This window comes from Erpetoichthys calabaricus, chromosome 14, assembly GCF_900747795.2.
Source record: "Erpetoichthys calabaricus chromosome 14, fErpCal1.3, whole genome shotgun sequence".
NCBI lineage: Eukaryota > Metazoa > Chordata > Cladistia > Polypteriformes > Polypteridae > Erpetoichthys > Erpetoichthys calabaricus.
The window spans coordinates 63,784,598-63,804,088 of record NC_041407.2 but is presented as its reverse complement, the minus strand read 5'-3'; the positions used below and the strand labels follow the sequence as shown (position 1 = coordinate 63,804,088).

Below are 19,491 nucleotides of genomic sequence, written 5' to 3'. Positions count from 1 at the left end.
ATTCTTAACTCAACAGGATTCATTCGATTGCTTTCTACATCTCCACCCGAGACAACAGGTAAGAACATTTTTCTAGTGTTAATCTTGGAGTGACTGGAAGTGACCACACATAACATATTATTATGTTTTTACAAAGCAATTTACTCTTAAGATGAAGTAAAATATTCTTCTTAAAGACTTCAAGTTTAAAAATAATTGTATATACTGTACACAACAATCAATCAGTAAATACAGTACAATTGCACATGGTCACACTACATAATGTAACTGTCAGTTTTTGTGTTACTACTGTATGTGCCACGGACAATGTTGTATTATCATTCAAGATGTATTTTTAATTAAGGAGGATTCTACTTTAGTAGTGTTCTAAATCAGCAGATGTGTGAAATTTCCCTGGCGTGGGTGTAATGTGCATGTTTTGTGATAGGGGGATGTCTTGCAGCTCCAGATCCCACATACTGGTCTTGGGTAAAAAAGCATAGAACTTGAACACATTCACAGTTTGAAATCATTTAGGGAAACATAAATTGATTGCACAATATTTTGATTGTGCAAGTTTTGGAAAAATAATATTCTGATTACAATTTTAATTCTAATTAAAGAGAAAATTCATCAAATCATTGCTGTGTTTTACTGTTTAAAGCATGTTGAGAAGTATACGTGGGTAACTTACTTGGAAGGGTCAAAATTGGCAGTGTGGGTTGTAGTTGGTCTATCCCACTAGACAGGGAAACAATTATAATCAGTGTACCCCAAATTTAACTCTGGATCAGTATAATTCCTGAAACTCAGAAATGGTTTTGTAACCTTTTCTAGACTTGGGTCATTAAGAATTGCTGGGCCCAGTGACACAGTGGTAATGCTGCTGCCTCAGAGCAAATAATCTGGGGGTCATATCTAGGTACTTCCTGTGTGGAGTTTGCATGTGGGTCTGGATGGGTTTGCTCCTGTTTCTTCCCACAGTTCAAAGATTGATTAGGTGAACTGGCAAGGCTAAGTTGTCCCCTGGTGTGTGTGTGTATTCACCCTGTGATGGGCTGGCACCCTGGCCAGGGGTTGTTCCTACCTGAATCTGTTGCTTGCTAGGATAGGCTCCTGCTGCCCTCTGCCCTAAAAAGGAGTGTTTAGAGGAATGATGGATGAACACATAGTATCCTTTGTCCTGCCTAAAGCAATTTGTAGAGAAAAACTCTTCAAATACAAGCTAGTTCACTGCTTCAGATTTAGCTTGAGAGAAGTTATTTCAATTTTAATATGTTGTATGTATTCAGTATTTCCTTTTTTATATACCTGAAAGACTCTGTTGGCAAATAGATCGTCAGTAGTTGGTATTAGCAATTCAAACAGTATTTCACAAACGGCAACATGGCAGTCTGAAAAACTGTGTCACACATCACACAAAATGTTTAAAAAATAAAAATGTGTTAACTGTCTCTTTGATGAAGTAAATGAGTTAAAGAACACGGTCCAACTCTCAAATTAGTTAATGTAGTTACATCCAGATGCTACACTATGTGTACACTTTCTAATTTGCAAAAATAAGGAAGTGTTTATTTTTCAGAATGTAAAATAGGTAGATGAATAAACTTAAACACAAATTTTCTAACATTTAAATATCGTTAATGGTATTTGCATTCCTTTTCATGATGTTGACTAACTTAAAGGCTGATTTAGATATCCTCTTGGTGCTCTGTGCCAAAGTAGTCTACATTACAGAGACCATCACACAAAAATCACAAGATCCCTGTTCCACTATAGGTTTTAACAACTAGGTTTAGAAAAACAAATGGATAGATGGCTGGACAGACATCAGAATGTGACTGACACATCACCGATATTCATAATAAAATGAGATTTTCTGTTCACTGTTATCCAGCTGCCTGTAGTTGCTAAAATGCAAACACCAAAAGATTCTGCATAAAACATGGGAATGGTTGATACGTTCTGTAATTTTATGCCAATTTCCATGCTAAGTTTGTGTTTTATAAATCACGTCTTGGTGTAAGAAATAGCTTATGCACATTTCCAAATGTAAACAAGTTTCATACACAAGGCCTCATGATATTGATAATGTACTGATAAACTTTGCTTTGGTAGTAGTAGACAAAGGGAGTTTGACTGGGTTGAGATCTCAAGGTTGTCAATTTTTTTCACACATCCAAGGATTTAATTACAAGTACCATTATTTCTCCTCCACTCTTTTGTCACTATAGTATATACTATTACAACACATCATCTAACTAATGTACTATTACAAAAAAGGTGTACAGTAATCCCTCCTCCATCACGGGGGTTGCGTTCCAGAGCCACCCGCGAAATAAGAAAATCCGCAAAGTAGAAAGCATATGTTTATATGGTTATTTTTATATTGTCATGCTTGGGTCACAGATTTGCGCAGAAACACAGGAGGTTGTAGAGAGACAGGAACGTTATTCAAACACTGCAAACAAACATTTGTCTCTTTTTCAAAAGTTTAAACTGTGCTCCATGACAAGACAGAGATGACAGTTCTGTCTCACAATTAAAAGAATGCAAACATATCTTCCCTTCAAAGGAAACAGAGAGGAAAGCAAACAAATCAATAGCGCTGTTTGGCTTAAGTATGTGAAGCACCGCCGGTACAAAGCTGTTGAAGGCGGCAGCTCACACCCCCTCCGTCAGGAGCAGAGAGAGAGAGAAAAACAAAGTCAAAAATCAATACGTGCCCTTTGAGCTTTTAAGTATGCGAAGCACCATGCAGCATACTTAAAAGCTGCACACAGATGGTAGCAACGTGAAGATAATCTTTCAGCATTTTTAGACGAGCGTCCCTATCGTCTAGGTGTGCGAACAGCCCCCCTGCTCACACCCCCTATGTCAGGATCACAGATAGTCAGCGCAAGAGAGAGAGAAAGAAAAGTAAGTTGGGTAGCTTCTCAGCCATCTGCCAATAGCGTCCCTTGTATGAAATCAACTGGGCAGACCAACTGAGGAAGCATGTACCAGAAATTAAAAGACCCATTGTCCTCAGAAATCCGCGAACCAGCAAAAAATCCGCGATATATATTTAAATATGCTTACATATAAAATCCGCGATAGAGTGAAGCCGCGAAAGGCGAAGCGCGATATAGCGAGGGATCACTGTAATGCAAAAATTAGACTGAGGGGAAACTTTCGTAACTTTGTATATTTCAAATACATTTATATTTGTGAAGGGCACATAATTTTTTTTTTTTCTTATTTGGTTTTTTTCCCAAGAATGTGGATGAAAGGTTAACAGAAAGAAATGACATTTGCTAGTAGAAATGTACCCTTTTATTACAAACATTTCAAAAAAGGAAAAAAAAAAAATACAGCATTAAAAATAATTAAGACATGTATTCCAGACAAAAACCACATTGATCACAGATTGTTGCTACTGGAGGACATACATTGTTAGGTCAGCTTCAACACCTGGCAAAGATTCAGATATACAGTACAGAAGAGCATATGGGGTATTCTTCTACGTTAGGGTTCTGTGCCACAAACAACAGCTGTTAGTTAAGTCTCTGCAGTGGCTCAGAGGGCAGGGAATTTAACAGCACCACAAGCCTCTGGTTAGACAATACACAAGTTTGCAAACTTACTGTGTTAAAGTAAAAATAGCAGTGGCTTGTTTTCTAATTTTATTTTTGTTGCAAAAATGAGCAAACATAAAGCAAAAAATACACAGCACACTTTCATTTTCCAATTGCTGAAACCTTAACTAAAGTATTTTGTCATTTATATGTTTAATGTGTGTGTCTGTATATACATATATACACATAATACACACTGTATATATAGACAACAGTATATGTTTAAAGTATAGAATAGTTTTTCCTTTGACTAAACATATCAAATCTTGACTGTTACTTGATAATACCGCTCAGATCTTCACATTCACCATTTTAGAATGCTTTAAAAATAAAAGCAGCCTTGCCTAGAAAAGAAAGACTTTAGGTGCTATTATTATACAAGTTATACAAAATGCAAATCACCATTGCAAAGTCATTTTATGGTGCAAGATTTATGTAGAAAACCTCTGAGAAGTAGGAGGAAAGGTCAATATTTAAGAGAGTGTTTAGAAAAAAAGTACAAGTTTTCAAGCTTGGTAAAACGAAAAGTCACATATCCTTCTGAGACAATCACAAATTAAATTACATTTGAGGCTCTGAACAGAGACTAAAATGGGAAGGGGTTATTATATCAGATAATTAAAGAGTTTTCTAAAAGTTGTACATCCCAGGTCTGTAGTAAGTGTCCATAAAGGATAATTTAAACAATAAATGTAATACATAATATAAAAGGAGACAATCCAAATGGAAACTCCAAAAACACTGGTATATAAAAACACATACATTGATTCACATCTGCACTCTAAACATCTGTTTGTAGTCCAGTTAGAACGCAAATTTCAAAATATGTATTCAGAAATAATTTACATAGTCCATTCAGCACTGGAAAACATACAGTAAAGTCTGGTTCTAAAATGGATCTTCAAATTAAATGTATAAATCATGCAACTGAGAGGAGATCCTGGTCTGGCAGATTCCTTATGCAGATTTCGTCTCCTCTTTTGCTCTGTTGAGTATATAAAAAAAAAAAATTCAGATAACACAAAATTCACTTGCAAAGAAAGAGAAGAGAGACAGGTACAATGTATACCAAACATTCCAAAACAGTATATATAACCCATGGATCCTTTTTCATACATTATTATTGTAGGATTATTTTTAATCAATGAAGTGGTGGCTGTTCATTTTCAAATATCCAATACAATAATGACGAGTACAACCAAGGAAAGGTCATGAGTTAAATTAGGAAATGGTGATGCTAAAAATTTAATAACAAAATAGCATAGGTTTCAAATGCTTATCTGGAACAAACTGAGACATGAAATTTTCACAGCCAATTCCATTGACCATTAGATAAAATACTGTAGGAAAAAAAAAAAAAAGCTGATGGCACAAAACAATACATCTTTATACTGCTGCACTGATGACACATCCAGATGATGCATGATCCAGATGATACATTTAAAAATTTAATAAGGTATGTATTAAAATATTATTCACACTCACCCTTTAGTTTCTGTTTTTTCATCTTTTGCTTTTTCCTCTTCTTTAACATCTTGAGAATCAACAAAATACGATTTAGGGCAATGCTTATTATAAACAGCAATATACTTATTAATTTTAATGATTTTTAAGAAGTTCAATAATGAAAGACAACTGCTTTTATGACCTCTATTAAAAATCACAGGAATGACTTATTACTTTATTAACAACAATAGGTAAATATAGATAAACCTAAGCCTCTTATAATCTAACATCAAACATACCTTTCTTCTCCTCCCCATCTTTTTCTTCTTCTGTCTTGACTCGTTTTAATTTTTTATAATTAACACTGTTTCTACGCCCACCTTCACCTTCATCCTCAGAGTCTGAGAACTCTTCATCACAAGCTATTCTTTTATCAATGGCCCGAACTGCAAAATTAAAAACACAAATTTTAAATACAGCTATATCTTTAAGTTAGAAATTGATAAGATGTGTTCACATGGAACAATTCTGTCACTCTTAGCAGCATCTAAAAACACAGGATTTAGTAAAACAAACTATGGGTGTTCAGTCTTTCTTTACAGTAAACGTATATGCTTTGTATTCAGACAAAAACACACCTGTCAGACAGGCTCCACCTTTTTGACAAAGAGGTTGAGGAAAAGCTTTCTGTAGGTGAGTTACAGTCTGAGTCTATCATGCTGGTCTTGCGAAATTATACCAAAGACCATATATTCACATTTACAACAATTCAAGTTTGCTCCTACAAAATGATGGTACTGGGATCTGCATAAGAAATATAAAATTTTGATTAACTTTATAATTAAATGTAACACATACTTGTTAAAGAATAGCTAGCATGGAGCTAATACGATAGAGTGGTTAGGGCAGCTGCCTTAAAGCTCCAGGAGACTTGGTTCACTTTTAAACCAGGAGACTTTGTGTAGTTTTTCATTCTGCCCAAGTCTGCATAGATCTTTCTTCCCACATCCAAAAGATGTGAAGTTTACTTTAATATGTGATTATATATTGATTCTTGACAAAACTGTTGCAAAAATGGATAGATCAATAACTTTGTGTCATCTGATTGCTGAAATTTGTAAAACCATTTTTTTTCTGAGAAAACAGCTCCTTTAAAACATAAGGAGGTTTCCTTTAAGCGTTCAGCTCCTTGGTATAATTCAGAATTGCGATCTATGAAAGCAGCTGGCCGACGCCTTGAGACAATGTCGCGTAAGACTGGCCTCACTGTTCATATCCAGGCTTTCTCTGACCACCAAACAGCCTACAGAGAAGCACTAACTTCTGCCAAGAACACCCATTATGGCAGAATAATAGAAAGTGGCCATGATAACCCAAGGGTTTTGTTCTCTGTAGTTAATAAACTAATTGAACCCGCATCTGGCCCAACTGCCTATTCTACTGAAGTCTGTGAGGAATTCCTCCACTTTTTACATAACAAAATTAAAGATATAAATAATTCAACTAACATAAATACATCATCTGTTTATATCTCTTCCTGTTTTCCCACTCCTTCTCTAAGTTCTCACCAGTCACATCTGCGTTTGTTAATAACCTGCTTTGTAAGATGAGACAGACTACTTGAGTACTGTACACTACTTAAATCCTGCTTTCATGCCATAATCCCGACTGTTACAACAATAATAAACTCATCCCTTGACACTGGCTCTGTGCCGCTCACTTTTAAAATCGCTTCTGTAACCCCAATGTTAAAACAGTCTGGTCTTGATGCTGACAATCTTAACAATTTTTGGCCTATTTCCCACTTACCTTTTCTGTCAAAAGTTCCTGAGCATGTTGTAGCCTCCCAGCTCACCAACTACTTAACTTCTAATAATTTGACAGAACCCTTTAGGTCTGGTTTCAGGGCGCAGCACAGCTGTGAAACTGCTCTGCTACGGGTAACTAATGATTTGCTTATGGCAGCAGACTCTGGACAAACCAGCATATTAATTCTATTAGACCTCAGTGCAGCATTTGACACTGTCAAGACATGACATTCTACTATCCAGAATGGAGTACATGCTGGGTATCTCTGGCACTGCCCTGCAATGGTTCAAGTCCTATCTGACTGATAGGCAAGAGTTTGTTAGTCTTGGCAACAGCAGATCCAGCTCAGCGCCAGTCACACAAGGAGTTCCCCAGGGCTCTGTCTGCAGCCCTCTTCTCTTCTGTATTTACTAGGGGGCTCCGCCCCCTGCTCGCCAACCCCTGGTGTTGGGAATGACAAAGAGCGTGATGTATGAATGAGATATAGAATAGTGTGAAGGTGTAGATGATGCAAATAGAAAGCAAACAATAAAGTGTGTGGCACAGTGTAAAGGTTTATTGGAAAATTTCTTTGTACACGCCGTTTAAGTGTAAAAGGTAATTCCAGGTCAGAACTTGTAATGTCAATGAAGATGGTTATTGTTGTGATCAGAGTCAAGTTTGTCAGAGCTTAGAAAGAGTTGTGTCTCTCCAGGAAGTAATGGAATGACTTGGGTATTTATGTTTTCCACATTAATATTTTTTGGACATAATATAGTGCGTTGTGTTAAAAGGGGCATTTGGTGTAATGAGATTGCTGTTCCAAATATCTCTGTAACTAAGTCGTCGCAGATAAAGGCTTGAGGAATTGTAATAATATGTGGGTGAAGTCCATCTGTATTGGTGAGTGTACCATCTCCCAGTTGTAATAAGCAATTGTTATGATCTGGTTCTGGACATCGTATCTTTTTTACTAACTGTATCTTTTGAAAGCAATGCCAATTGTCTGCGTATTTTAAGGTGCACTGAACAATAGCTGAGCGCATGGCATCTGGAAGAATAGCTAAGCACTGTCTAAAATCTCCTCCTAATAAAAGTACCTTTCCTCCAAAGCGAATATTATTATTCATAAACGTTTGTAGAAGTTTATGAATGGTGTTGAGTAAGTGACTGGATGCCATTGTACATTCATCAATAATTAACATTTTTGCAAGACGGATGTCACGTGCAGTGCCACCGTTAATGTTCATAGTGGATACCGATTTGTAGGATCTAATGCAGTTGATAAAGATTTCACTTTCAGGTACATCGTTAGTTAGAAGCTTCTGTAGATATTCAGGATATGAATGTAAAGGAGGCAGTCTAATTTGACCCTTTTGACAACAACGTGTAAATGTATTACTTGTATTGCCAGTTGTTTCTTCAGGGAAGTGAACTGAATGACAATGATTGCAAATGACATTCATTAATCCGAATGAATTTTCCTGGTGTATGTTTTGCTTGTGCCGTTTGAGAGGCGCGTTGTTGCATGTGTAGTATTTGGGACGTGTTGTTTTGGAGCTGTAATCGATTTGCCTGTGCTGTGTGAGAAGCCCGTTGTAGCCTTCCTTGCCGTTAACGTATGTCTGATACGGGAGGTGTTTCGTTTTGAATCCGTGCCTGTTGCGATGCAGCACTTTGATTGATAGATTGCGTCATGTGGATCTAGGATGTAGATTTGTGCATATTTGCGTTGTTGATTTGTTTCAGGGTGCACTGTTCCAATGCGATGCAGTATTTGTGCACATATGCGAAAGCAGTATGGGCCATTGCCTTTTGGTGGCCTGATATTTACTCCGGTAGATGCAAAAGCAAATGAACTATTGTAGGATCTAATGCAGTTCATAAAGTTTTTACTTTTAGGTACATCGTTAGTTAGAAGCTTTAGTTGAGCTTTGCGTTTTTGGAGTCGAGACATTTTTTCTTCTAGAAATATGGATAAGTAATAAGGAGTATTGCACTCACTGTTAATATGGAGCCTTTTCTGCGGTTGAACGGTTAATAGTGCCTTATTGTAATGAGATCCACCTATGCTGCATAGTGTGAATTGTGTTTGGTCCCGTTATCCGAGCGGTATCGTTTTGTACCTGTGATCGTGAATTCATGACTTGTTTGTTCTTGAGCGTGAGAAATATGGATAAGTAATAAGGAGGATCGCACTCACTGTTAATATGGAGCCTTTTCTGCTGTTGAACGGTTAATAGTGCCTCATTGTAATGAGATCTACCTATGCTGCATATTGTGAACGTGTTGAGATGACGTATGTTTAATACGGACGGTTCATTTAGAAATGGGGCTGTGTGTGTCATTTGTTATTTATGTTACTGTGGTCGTGGGTCTGAATCGTCGTTTTTGTGTACGTTTCGTGTGCTATGTCCGTAGTCTGTCCCGTTTCGTGTCCAATGGGCTTTGTGTGGTGCTTGCGGCTTCTTTTTTTTTTGTGTGCTTGTGGCTTGTTGAATCCTCCTCTTTGTGTGCGTCCTGTTTCGTGTGCAATGGGATTAAATCCTCCTCTTTGTGTGTGTCCCGTCCGTTGCTTGTGTGTGTGTGTGTGTGTGTGTGTGGGGGGGGGGTTTGCGGGCTCTTTTTTTTGTGTGCCAGGGGCTTGTTGAATCGTCCTCTTTGTGTGTGTCCCGTCCGTTGCTTGTGTGTGTGTGTGTGTGGGGGGGGGGGGGTTTTGCTCGTGCGGCGCTGTGTGCGTCGCCTGCGTTTGACTCCTTTTTTCTGTGCTCACTCCTTTTTTCTGTGGTCTTGTCCGCCTCTCGCGGCGCCTCATTTCTCGGGGCGCCTGCGCAGTACGTCTTTTTGCGGCTACAGCCCATGGCCGGATGTCCCTGCGTCCATCCGGTTTAGCATTCTCGGTTAGTAATATGGATATGCTTCCCCTTGGCCATATTATTCGTAGCTTTGGACTGGGTTATTATTTTTATGCAGACGATACTCAACTTTATTTCAATGTTAAAAGTGGAACTTCATCAGAGATTTCTTGGCTTACAACCTGCCTCAGTGAAATTAATACCTGGATGGAACAGAACTCTCTAAAATTAAATTGCAACAAAACTGACCTCCTGCAAATTGGGACTAAAGTGCAACTTAATAAAATGAGCTCTTATCCCAGTGCATCTTGGTGGTGATCTCATCAGACCTGCCTCTACTGCAAAGAATCTTGGTGTCATTTTTGATTCCTCCCTTTCTTATTCCGCCCACATAAACCACATTAACAAACTTTCTTACTTTCACCTCCGTAACATATCCCGTGTTCGCTCCTTCCTACTCTCCTTTTCTAATGCTGAGAAACTTGTCCATGCTTTTAACACATCCTGCATCGATTATTGTAATTGCCTACTGGCAGGTGCCCCTTCCAATCTTCGATCACAGCTCCAGCTTATTCAAAACTTGGCTGCAAGAGTCCTTACTCGAACCAGCAGCAGCGAGCACATCACACCCATCCTACTCCGTCTTCACTGGCTCCCTGTGTCTTACAGAATCGAATGTAAAATCCTACTAATAACCTACAAAGCCTTAAATGACCTTGCACCAAACTACATCAGTGACCTTCTCCATCACTATGTGCCTGTCCGCCCACTAAGGTCCTCTGATTCTGGCAATCTTGTTGTGCCCCACACTAATCTACACTCCATGGGTGACAGGGCCTTCTGCTGTATAGCGCCCAGACTCTGGAATAACCTACCGAAATTAATTAGATCAGCTGACTCCATGAATTCTTTTAAAAAACAACTCAAAACTCATCTGTTCAGGAAGGCTTTTAGCTCTACTTGACTTTATTATCCTTCTTTCAGTTTACCTCTATGTCAAGTTGCTCATGTGACATGTGTGTGTGTGTGTGTGCTAGACCATCAATTATGTTGTCTGTTATGCTTTTTCTCTGAATTTACTGTCTTAATCTTCTTTATTTATCTGGTTTGTACAATGCTATACACTGTATACCCTGGCCTTCTATCTTAAACTCTGTGAAGTGCCTTGAGCATGGGAAAGGCGCTATATAATTTATTATTATTATTATTATTATTACAATAAGCACATTTGTTTAGCTAATAGCTAAACAGTCCCAATATCTCATCCAGATTTTTCTTAATGGTTGTCAAGGTTTCTACTTCAACTCCATGTCTTTGTGTTTTTTTCCAGGTTCCACAACTCTTTGTGTAAAGAAGTGCTTCCTGGCTTCAGTTTTAAATGTACTTCCCCTTAATTTTCACTGATGTCCAAGTACATGATTCACCCTTAAGCCGAAAGAATACCAGTGTCTCCCATCTTGTATTTGTAATTGATATTCCTTTTACCTACATGTAGCACTTCACACTTTTCTACATTAAACTGCACTTTCCAAGAGTTCGCCTAGTTCTGAAGATTGTCCAGGTCATTTCGAATTTTTGTGTTTTCAAAGATAATCTCAGATTTTACCATGTATTGATCACGTTGCTTAATAGAGTAACAATAAAAACAAGTTACTGATACTGTATCTTTATTGTTTGAAAAGATAAAATGTAGACAGGTATCACCATGTGTTGGACTTGAAACAAACTAGGCGAAAAAAGTAATTTGTCATCAGCACCATTTCAGTTTTCTGTTCACAGGACAACACACACAGACTAATATAGCTAAACTTAAAATTTTTTCAGAAAGCAGTTTGACAAATTTCTAGTATCAACACACCGAGCTTTATTTATGTTAATCTCTTTTTCTTGCATCAAATTTGTAATGTTCTTTCATCTGCTCCCTCAAAAAACTGATGCTAGCAACTGACTTATAGATCACTTCTTAAATAAAGACACAGCATAAGTAGTAATTCAGTAATAATAAAACAGAAAACATACTTGAGATGCGTTTATCTGGATCCTCCTCTTCCTCATCTCCACTGTCTTCCTGCACTGCATGCTCTGGGATGCCCTGCATCTGTACACCAGGGGCATGAGGAAGCATGCGCAAGTTCTCATACAAACGCTGTCTGGAAAGTTGCACATGAAAACAGACCGACTTCCAATTAAAAATGACACTAGCAGTGCATATTTTCTTTTTAAAGTTTACCTTAGCGTTCTAAGAAGTATAAGGGACTAGGCCATATGATTAATTTTTAACACTTTTTATGAAGTATTACAAGGTAGTATAGGAAAATGTAATGGTACTTACTTTATCTTTTCCAAGTAATCATTAGTATTTTGATTGGTCATATTTGATGGACTGATGTGAAGTTTAAAGTCTGGTCCAAAATACTCAAAGTAGTCATTGTATGGCAATTCTAAAATAATTAAATAAATAAATAAATAACATGTAATAACTAAATATGTACAATTAACATGTATACATCTTAGGCATGATTTAGTAAGGGTCTGAAGCATAACTTAGAAACTGCACACTATTGTATTTATGCAAGCCAGACAAGTTGTGCAAATAAATAAAAATTATAAAGGAAAGCAAATGCAAAAATGAGGAAAAAAAAAAAAAAAACTAAACTAAAAATGAAAGCAATAAAACATGACTGCTTTAAGAACAGGAATCTAGACAAAAAAAAAAAAAAAGGGACCACTTGCTATTTAACTATGCAATTTTTTGACGGCACAGCATGTGTCTTCACTTTTTTGTGCCTCTTCTAGAGCTACAAACTATCATTTCTGGGTAAGCAGAAACTTAGAACTCTGACAGCAGAGATTTCCAATAAAAAAACAACTTAAGGAAAGAGCTATGTTTAGATTATTTTAAAGCAAACTCAGATTTTCAGTCTTCACTTAAGTATTTTCTGTTGTTCAAATTATTAACATCTCTCTTGAAAAACAAATTTGTGTCTTTCACAGTTCAAATAAAAATACCATCATGATTATCCAAAGAAAGCTAGCATCTTCACTTTCATTGGTCTATTCAAAGGTACAACACATGACCTTTCTACTTTCATCAAACAAGTTATACCAAACGCATACCAAAGGGTGGTGACTTTTACTTTACAAACTGAACAAATTAATTGCAAAGTTATTATCATTATTATTAATAGTTGGCATCCTTTCAAGATTTATAGCCCCTGAGTTGGTGAAGCTAAAATACAATGAATTTTCTTCTCTGGTGGACAACCTCAAGGACAGGCACAAACTATCAAAAGAAAAATTTGAACTGGGATCTTGTGAGTATCTCTGTACCAGACCCTGGATGTCACTCATGGAAGAAAGTCTAATTCAGAGGTCAATACTGTCCAAGGTGAAATATTTTCCTTTTTAATTTCATACTTAAAGCTACTGTAGTTTGTAAGCAAAGATTAATTTTTGCAAAAGGCTAACATTTTTATTTTTTCATTGCCCCCTATGCCAAATTTCCTCAAAAGAAAACACTTTTTTTATATTTTAACAAGTATATTAACACGTCAAATTTTGAGCTTTATTAGTTTACATTATTTATAGAATGCTAGTGAACAAGTCCTGTTTTAGACCTCAACACTTCCTTATATAGAATGTGGACAAGGTAGAATGATGCTTAGACATATTAGCATTCAAGTGTTGCATCACTTTAAAAGGTAGCCTTGGTAAAATGTTAGATTATACTTTTTTTGGTTTTGTGTCTAATTTGTATGCAGTACTACAGAAATAATCCCAACAAAAATCAGCAAGCTGTGTAAGAAATTGAGCTGCATTCTCTACATAAGGAAAGTCATTTGAACCAAAAAACATGCTTTGGGTGGGTGACCTAAAACAAAGGACAAATTTATTTCTTATTATTGTTTGAATATTATAGAAGAGTTGGGTTCTAGCTATGGTAGAATTTGTTTGCTTAAAAATTGCTTTGCATTTTGTATAGCGCCATCACAGAAGCATTTGAGAGAGATAAAGGTACATGTTTTAGCTGAAACACTGGAATATTATTTTGGTTTTATTTTGAAAGTCCAAGTGTTTAGGAAAATTACAAAAATGATACAGGTGAAATATGGCATAAACAACTAGACACTGCACTTTATATATATCTTACAAAACTTAAGATACACTAGTAAGTACATTATTCTGTACTAAAAAAAATAAACTTAAAACAATACATATTATGGCACAAAAGAATCGTGACTGCATTTGTAAGCAGTTTTGACAAATCTGGTAGAGTAAAATGGTAATCATGTTTTTTTTTACTCAATGACTCAAATAATGGGAAACTCACCATTAGGAATATCAGAATCCAAGGCTACTGCAGTTTCAAATGTCCAACAACGTGCTACATTTCGAATGGTGTAGCCACCTCCTCCAAGCATAAGCAAAGGCAGATTAAAGCTCTTCATGTATTCTACACATTTAGCATGACCTAGGAAATAAAAGTTTAACTTTAACTAAAAAGGACACAACCAAGAAACTTACTGCAACAAACATTTTGCAACAATTAAAACCCTGCTTATTTACATTTATTTGATCACATAGTGAAAATAAATATTATTACCTTTAATAGTTAAGTTGAAGCAACCAAGACGGTCTCCTGATAAAGAATCAGCACCACACTGAAGAACAACTGCACTTGGTTGATACATTTCCATCACTTTTGCCATAATCTTTAATAAAAAAATGCAAATAAACACATGTGCTTTATTATACTCATATATTTCATTCAATAAAAAAGTGGTAGTAAATTGAAGCAATTCTTTCTGTTGATCATAAAAAAATGACACATAATAGCAATACTTTATTCTAAAAAAAAAAAAAAAAAAATGTAAAGGCTCCATTCAAAAACAGCAATTGTTTATTTTAACCACTAAAATTTAACAGTACTAGTAAAGAGGAGTGAGGACTATGTAATTTCAGTTGTTTTCCTCTTACCAAAAAGCATAATTGAAAACAGTAAAAATGATTTTTGTTTTTAACTGGTTTTACTGATGCAGTAACACTGTTTACCTGTTTCATTTATGTATTTATGTACAACTATATAGCACAGTTGGATTAAGTGATTTTCCAGGTGTCACAATATTCAAACCTTTGTTCATTTTTTTCTTTCTAAGGTAGATACAGATGCACGTTATTGTTGACAAATAGATTTGTTAACTTATATGTCTGTGTAATAATTTGTTGAAACTGGAAAATATACTGCACTTCAAATATAAATAAACAATAAAACATTCTAGGCCCATCCTGAATGAAACATAATTCATACATGGACAAATGAAAGTGTGGATTCACTTACACAGAGTATGAACAGGAATTTAGAGGACAGACAACAACATCCTGCATCATAAGACCAGAACACACGACTATACAAATAATTTTTGGGGCTGCACACAAGAGCAATATAACAGTTCTGACTTCTTCAAACAGTGCCATGGAGTATGAGAAATAAAATGATTTGCAAAGTCAAGTAGAAGCAAAATCAAGTAGGTGCAAAGATCAAATAAGTTATTAAGCCATAACAGGCTCTGGGTCCATTTTGATTCAGGAATACTGAAACATTTTCCCATTAAGAACAAACAGAGAACATGTCACATGTAATCTTGACTGTTCTCCATATGTGCTTTGTGACATTGCTCTAAAATGAGTCAGTAATCAAGTGAAGAGGAAAAAAAAATCAGGACCAGGGTCTCAAAATAAACTCAGCTTGATCTGCCCAAAAGTGTTCTGGATTCATGCTTTTAAGTGATGAAAACTGCACTTCAAAAAGAAAAGTCAACTCTTATATTCTCAGTCATTATTTGTGTTTATTTTCAGTTTGTTAAGTTATTTTATAAATGGAAATATAGAAAGGGTGGGCACTGGTACTCCTTTTTTTCTTATGAAATTTTTTTTTGGTTTCTTTTTGAAGATTTAATACTACATTTGAACTTTATCTTGTAGAAAGTTAATGTAACACAGCACTGGTTCTCAACTTTTTTCTTAATGCAAAGGTGGGATTGAGAGGAAAGTACACATTTACTTCCGTTACTGTAAATGTGGAAATGCTGGTACCACGCCATTTTAAATTTAGTTTTTTTTTGGGTACTTTTCCAGTACCGGTATACTGTACAACCCCATTTATAAATTTGTTTGGGCAGCACTGTGAAAATAAATGTTTTATTTACAAATACAAATCCCGAGTCAAACTAATGAAAATCCCAAATTTGCCAATAATTTATATGGTGAAAAAAGGTTTTTCAATTATACATTTCTAAAATATACTAACAAGTCAGTACTGAATTTACATTTGAACAAATTATAATAATATTTTCTTGATTTCCATCTGCTTGCTTCATGTGATTAACAACATGATAATTTAGAACTAAGTACTGTACATACAACCATTCTTTTTTGTCTTGCATTCAAATGATCACAAATCCCAAAAATCACTAATTAATCTGCATGGCATCCATGACAGAGGCTGAGGGTGTAATCTATTTCTATCTCTTAGATGTTGAAATCAGATTTGGATGACTTTGGGGTCAGATATATGCCAGGATGTACATACATCAGTGAACAGGTCTCTATAGTACCATCTGTTGACTTGCCATTAGACTCACTTGTTATGCATCTTCAGTAAAGTGAAGTGCCCCTAAATGAGTTCTGCAAAAATTCTATACACTTTGAACAATGCCAAGGACATTTTTCATTAGATTAAGTCTCTACCCCTTTTCACCTCTGCTTGCAATGTCTGCACATATACAGTACTGTGCAAAAGTTTTAGGCAGGTGTGAAAAAATGCTGTAAACAAAGAATGCTTTCAGAAATATAAATAATGATTGTTTATTGTTATCAATTTACAAAATGCAATGTGAGCGAACAAAAGAAAAATCTAAACCAAATCAATATTTGGTGTTACTACCTTTTGCCTTCAAACCAGCATCAATTCTTATAGGTACACTTGTACAAAATCAGGGATTTTGTAGGATTAGTCAGGTGTATGATCAACCAATTATACCAAACAGGTGCTAATGATCATCAATATCACATGTAGGTTGAAACACAGTCATTAACTGAAACAGACACAGCTGTGTAGGAGGCTTAAAACTGGCCGAGGAACAGCCAAACTCTGCTACCAAGGTGAGGTTGTGGAAGACAGTTTCATGTCATGGCAAGATTGAGCACAGCAACAATACACAAGGTAGTTATACTGCATCAGCAAGGTCTCTCCCAGACAAAGATTTCAAAGCAGACTGGGGTTTCAAGATGTGCTGTTCAAGCTCTTTTGAAGAAGCACAAAGGAACGGGCAACGCTGAGGATCGTAGACGCAGTGGTTGGCCAAGGAAACAGTACAGCAGATGAAAGACACATGAAGCTTATTACCCTTCGAAATCGGAAGATGTCCAGCAGTGCCATCAGCTCAGAACTGGCAGAAACCAGTGGGACCCAGGTACACCCATCTACTGTCCGAAGAAGTCTGGCCAGAAATGGTCTTCATGGAAGAGTTGCAGCCAAAAAGCCATACCTCTGACGTGGAAACAAGGCCAAGCGACTGAAGTATGCACAAAAACATAGGAACTGGGGTGCAGAAAAATGGCAGCAGGTGCTCTGGACTGATGAGTCAAAATTTGAAATATTTGGCTGTAGCAGAAGGCAGTTTGTTTGTCGAAGGGTCGGACAGCCGTACAATAATGAGTGTCTGCAGGCAACAGTGAAGCATGGTGGAGGTTCCTTGAACGTTTGGGGCTGCATTTCTGCAAATGGAATTGGAGATTTGGTCAGGATTAATGGTGTTCTCAATGCTGAGAAATACAGCCAAATACTTATCCATCATGCAATACCCATCAGGGAGGTGCATGATTGGCCCCAAATTTATTCTGCAGCAGGACAACGACCCCAAACATAAAGCCAAAGTCATTAAGAACTATCTTCAGCGTAAAGAAGAACAAGAAGTCCTGGAAGTGATGGAATGGCCCCCACAGAGCCCTGATCTCAACATCATCGAGTGTGTCTGGGATTACATGAAGAGACAGAAGGATGTGAGGAAGCCTACATCCACAGAAGATTTGTGGTTAGTTCTCCAAGATGTTTGGAACAACCTACCAGCCGAGTTCCTTCAAAAAGTGTGTGCAAGTGTACCTAGAAGAATTGATGCTGTTTTGAAGGCAAAGGGTGGTCACACCAAATATTGATTTGATTTAGATTTCTCTTTTGTTCATTCACTGCATTTTGTTGATTGATGAAAATAAATGATTAACACTTCCATTTTTGAAAGCATTCTTTGTTTACAACATTTTTTCACACCTGCTTAAAACTTTTGCACAGTACTGTATAAAAACAAAGTTTAGAAGAAAATAAAACAAATAATTTTGGAATGACTAATTTCATTCACTGATTTGAGTCCCAAATTGGCAGGGAAAGGCTGCATGTTTTAGAATGTAACTCTGCTCTTCTGTCTGTGTTTAAAGTCTCATGCATCCTTCACATCTCACTTGCACAATGGAGGGGGAATCCCAAAGAATGTGTTTTTTACTGAAATAAAAATTAACAAAATTTATTTGTGAAAAGATATCAAAAAACATACAGAGAGGTGCCACTATTTGTCTCTTTGTAAACCTACGTATGACACTGATTATATGCTGAAAAATTCATGTCTTCCTCATCTCAGCTAACTGTACTAGCAGTATATGAAAGAAATGAATGACTGAAAGAGTCAAACATCACGAAGCTTGGCAGACAAGTTGATTTCTTGCATTGGAAGGACATAAAAATAGATTTTATGAAAAATGTTAACCATATACATACATTATATACTCTCAAATGTTTGTTTTCTGATATGGTGGTTCTTAAAATATACAAGACTCTCTTATGGCTTAAAATAAGGAGTTTTACCTCTCTGAAATATGTCCCTTCCAATCATCAAATGTGGATGACAAGTTCCATAAAAATGTCAATAATAAAAAAAAAAAATCAGATAAAAGTAATGAAAAAAAATGTGTGTAATCTGCCATTAAAACCTTTATGTAGTACATTCATCTTTATTATCATTTATTTTTTACATGAATTGTATTAGTAAATGACCTAAGCTGCAAGTAGCCCAAAAGAAGCTGCCTTTAGTAGAGAACAAGTAAAACTAAATAAACAGCACAATAAGAAAAATAATAATGAACTGCATGAACAGCATACACAATATTTATAATTTAAATTGTATGCATTATGTTGTTTATTTAGTGTTCAGTAAACCTTTTCAAATAGACTTCCAACAAAAAAATTCCTTAAATGCAAGCAACACAATTCATACTAACCTACTCTACAATTACTTAACACATTAAAAATGTTTTTTTGTAAAAAGTGAATTCAGAATCTTACTGGTTTAAATATGGCTTCATAAGACTCGTCATCTATCCCATCTCTCAGTGGATAATTCACGGCATAGTACTTGCCTTTGCCTGCACCAATATCCTGAAATGAACGCAAGAAATGTTAACAATGTATCCATTTTCTAAAGCTACCTATACCCATACAGGGTTAGCTTTGGAGGTGAGGAGTTGTTGCATGCAAAGAAAGAACAACAACATTTATTTATATAGCACATTTTCATACAAAAAGTAGCTCAAAGTGCTTTACATAATGAAGAGAAGAAAAATAAAAGACAAAATAAGAAATTAAAATACATTAATTACAACATTAATTAACATAGAAAGGAGTAAGGTCCGAAGTAAATTCTCGACAGAATGTGGAGTCACCAATCAACCTATTCTACACATCACTGGGACATGAAGGA

The 19,491-nt window shown here is 36.1% G+C and overlaps 2 protein-coding genes across 4 annotated transcripts in view; both read right to left on the bottom strand.

Moving 5' to 3' along the window:
• The window catches only part of LOC127525858 (uncharacterized), a 485,542-nt gene that overhangs the window by 52,975 nt on the left and 413,076 nt on the right, over window positions 1-19,491 (bottom strand). The gene's annotated exons all lie outside the window — the stretch shown is intronic.
• Window positions 1-19,491, bottom strand: part of LOC114664543 (histone deacetylase 1) — a 681,169-nt gene that overhangs the window by 614,125 nt on the left and 47,553 nt on the right. Inside the window, exons 7-14 of one of the 3 annotated variants that reach the window (XR_007933430.1) lie at window positions 19,077-19,169; window positions 14,289-14,397; window positions 14,016-14,156; window positions 12,018-12,126; window positions 11,705-11,835; window positions 5,342-5,488; window positions 5,082-5,130; window positions 4,469-4,581 (exon numbers count right to left, since the gene is read on the bottom strand). Coding sequence is in view for 1 of the 3 variants with exons in the window: in XM_028818704.2 (XP_028674537.1) it covers window positions 4,554-4,581; window positions 5,082-5,130; window positions 5,342-5,488; window positions 11,705-11,835; window positions 12,018-12,126; window positions 14,016-14,156; window positions 14,289-14,397; window positions 19,077-19,169 (807 nt within the window). In the remaining 2 variants the exon portion in view is untranslated. Of the gene's footprint in view, window positions 1-3,271; window positions 4,582-5,081; window positions 5,131-5,341; window positions 5,489-11,704; window positions 11,836-12,017; window positions 12,127-14,015; window positions 14,157-14,288; window positions 14,398-19,076; window positions 19,170-19,491 lie in introns of those variants that run through there. The other 2 variants (XR_007933431.1, XM_028818704.2) reach the window with 2 other exon arrangements.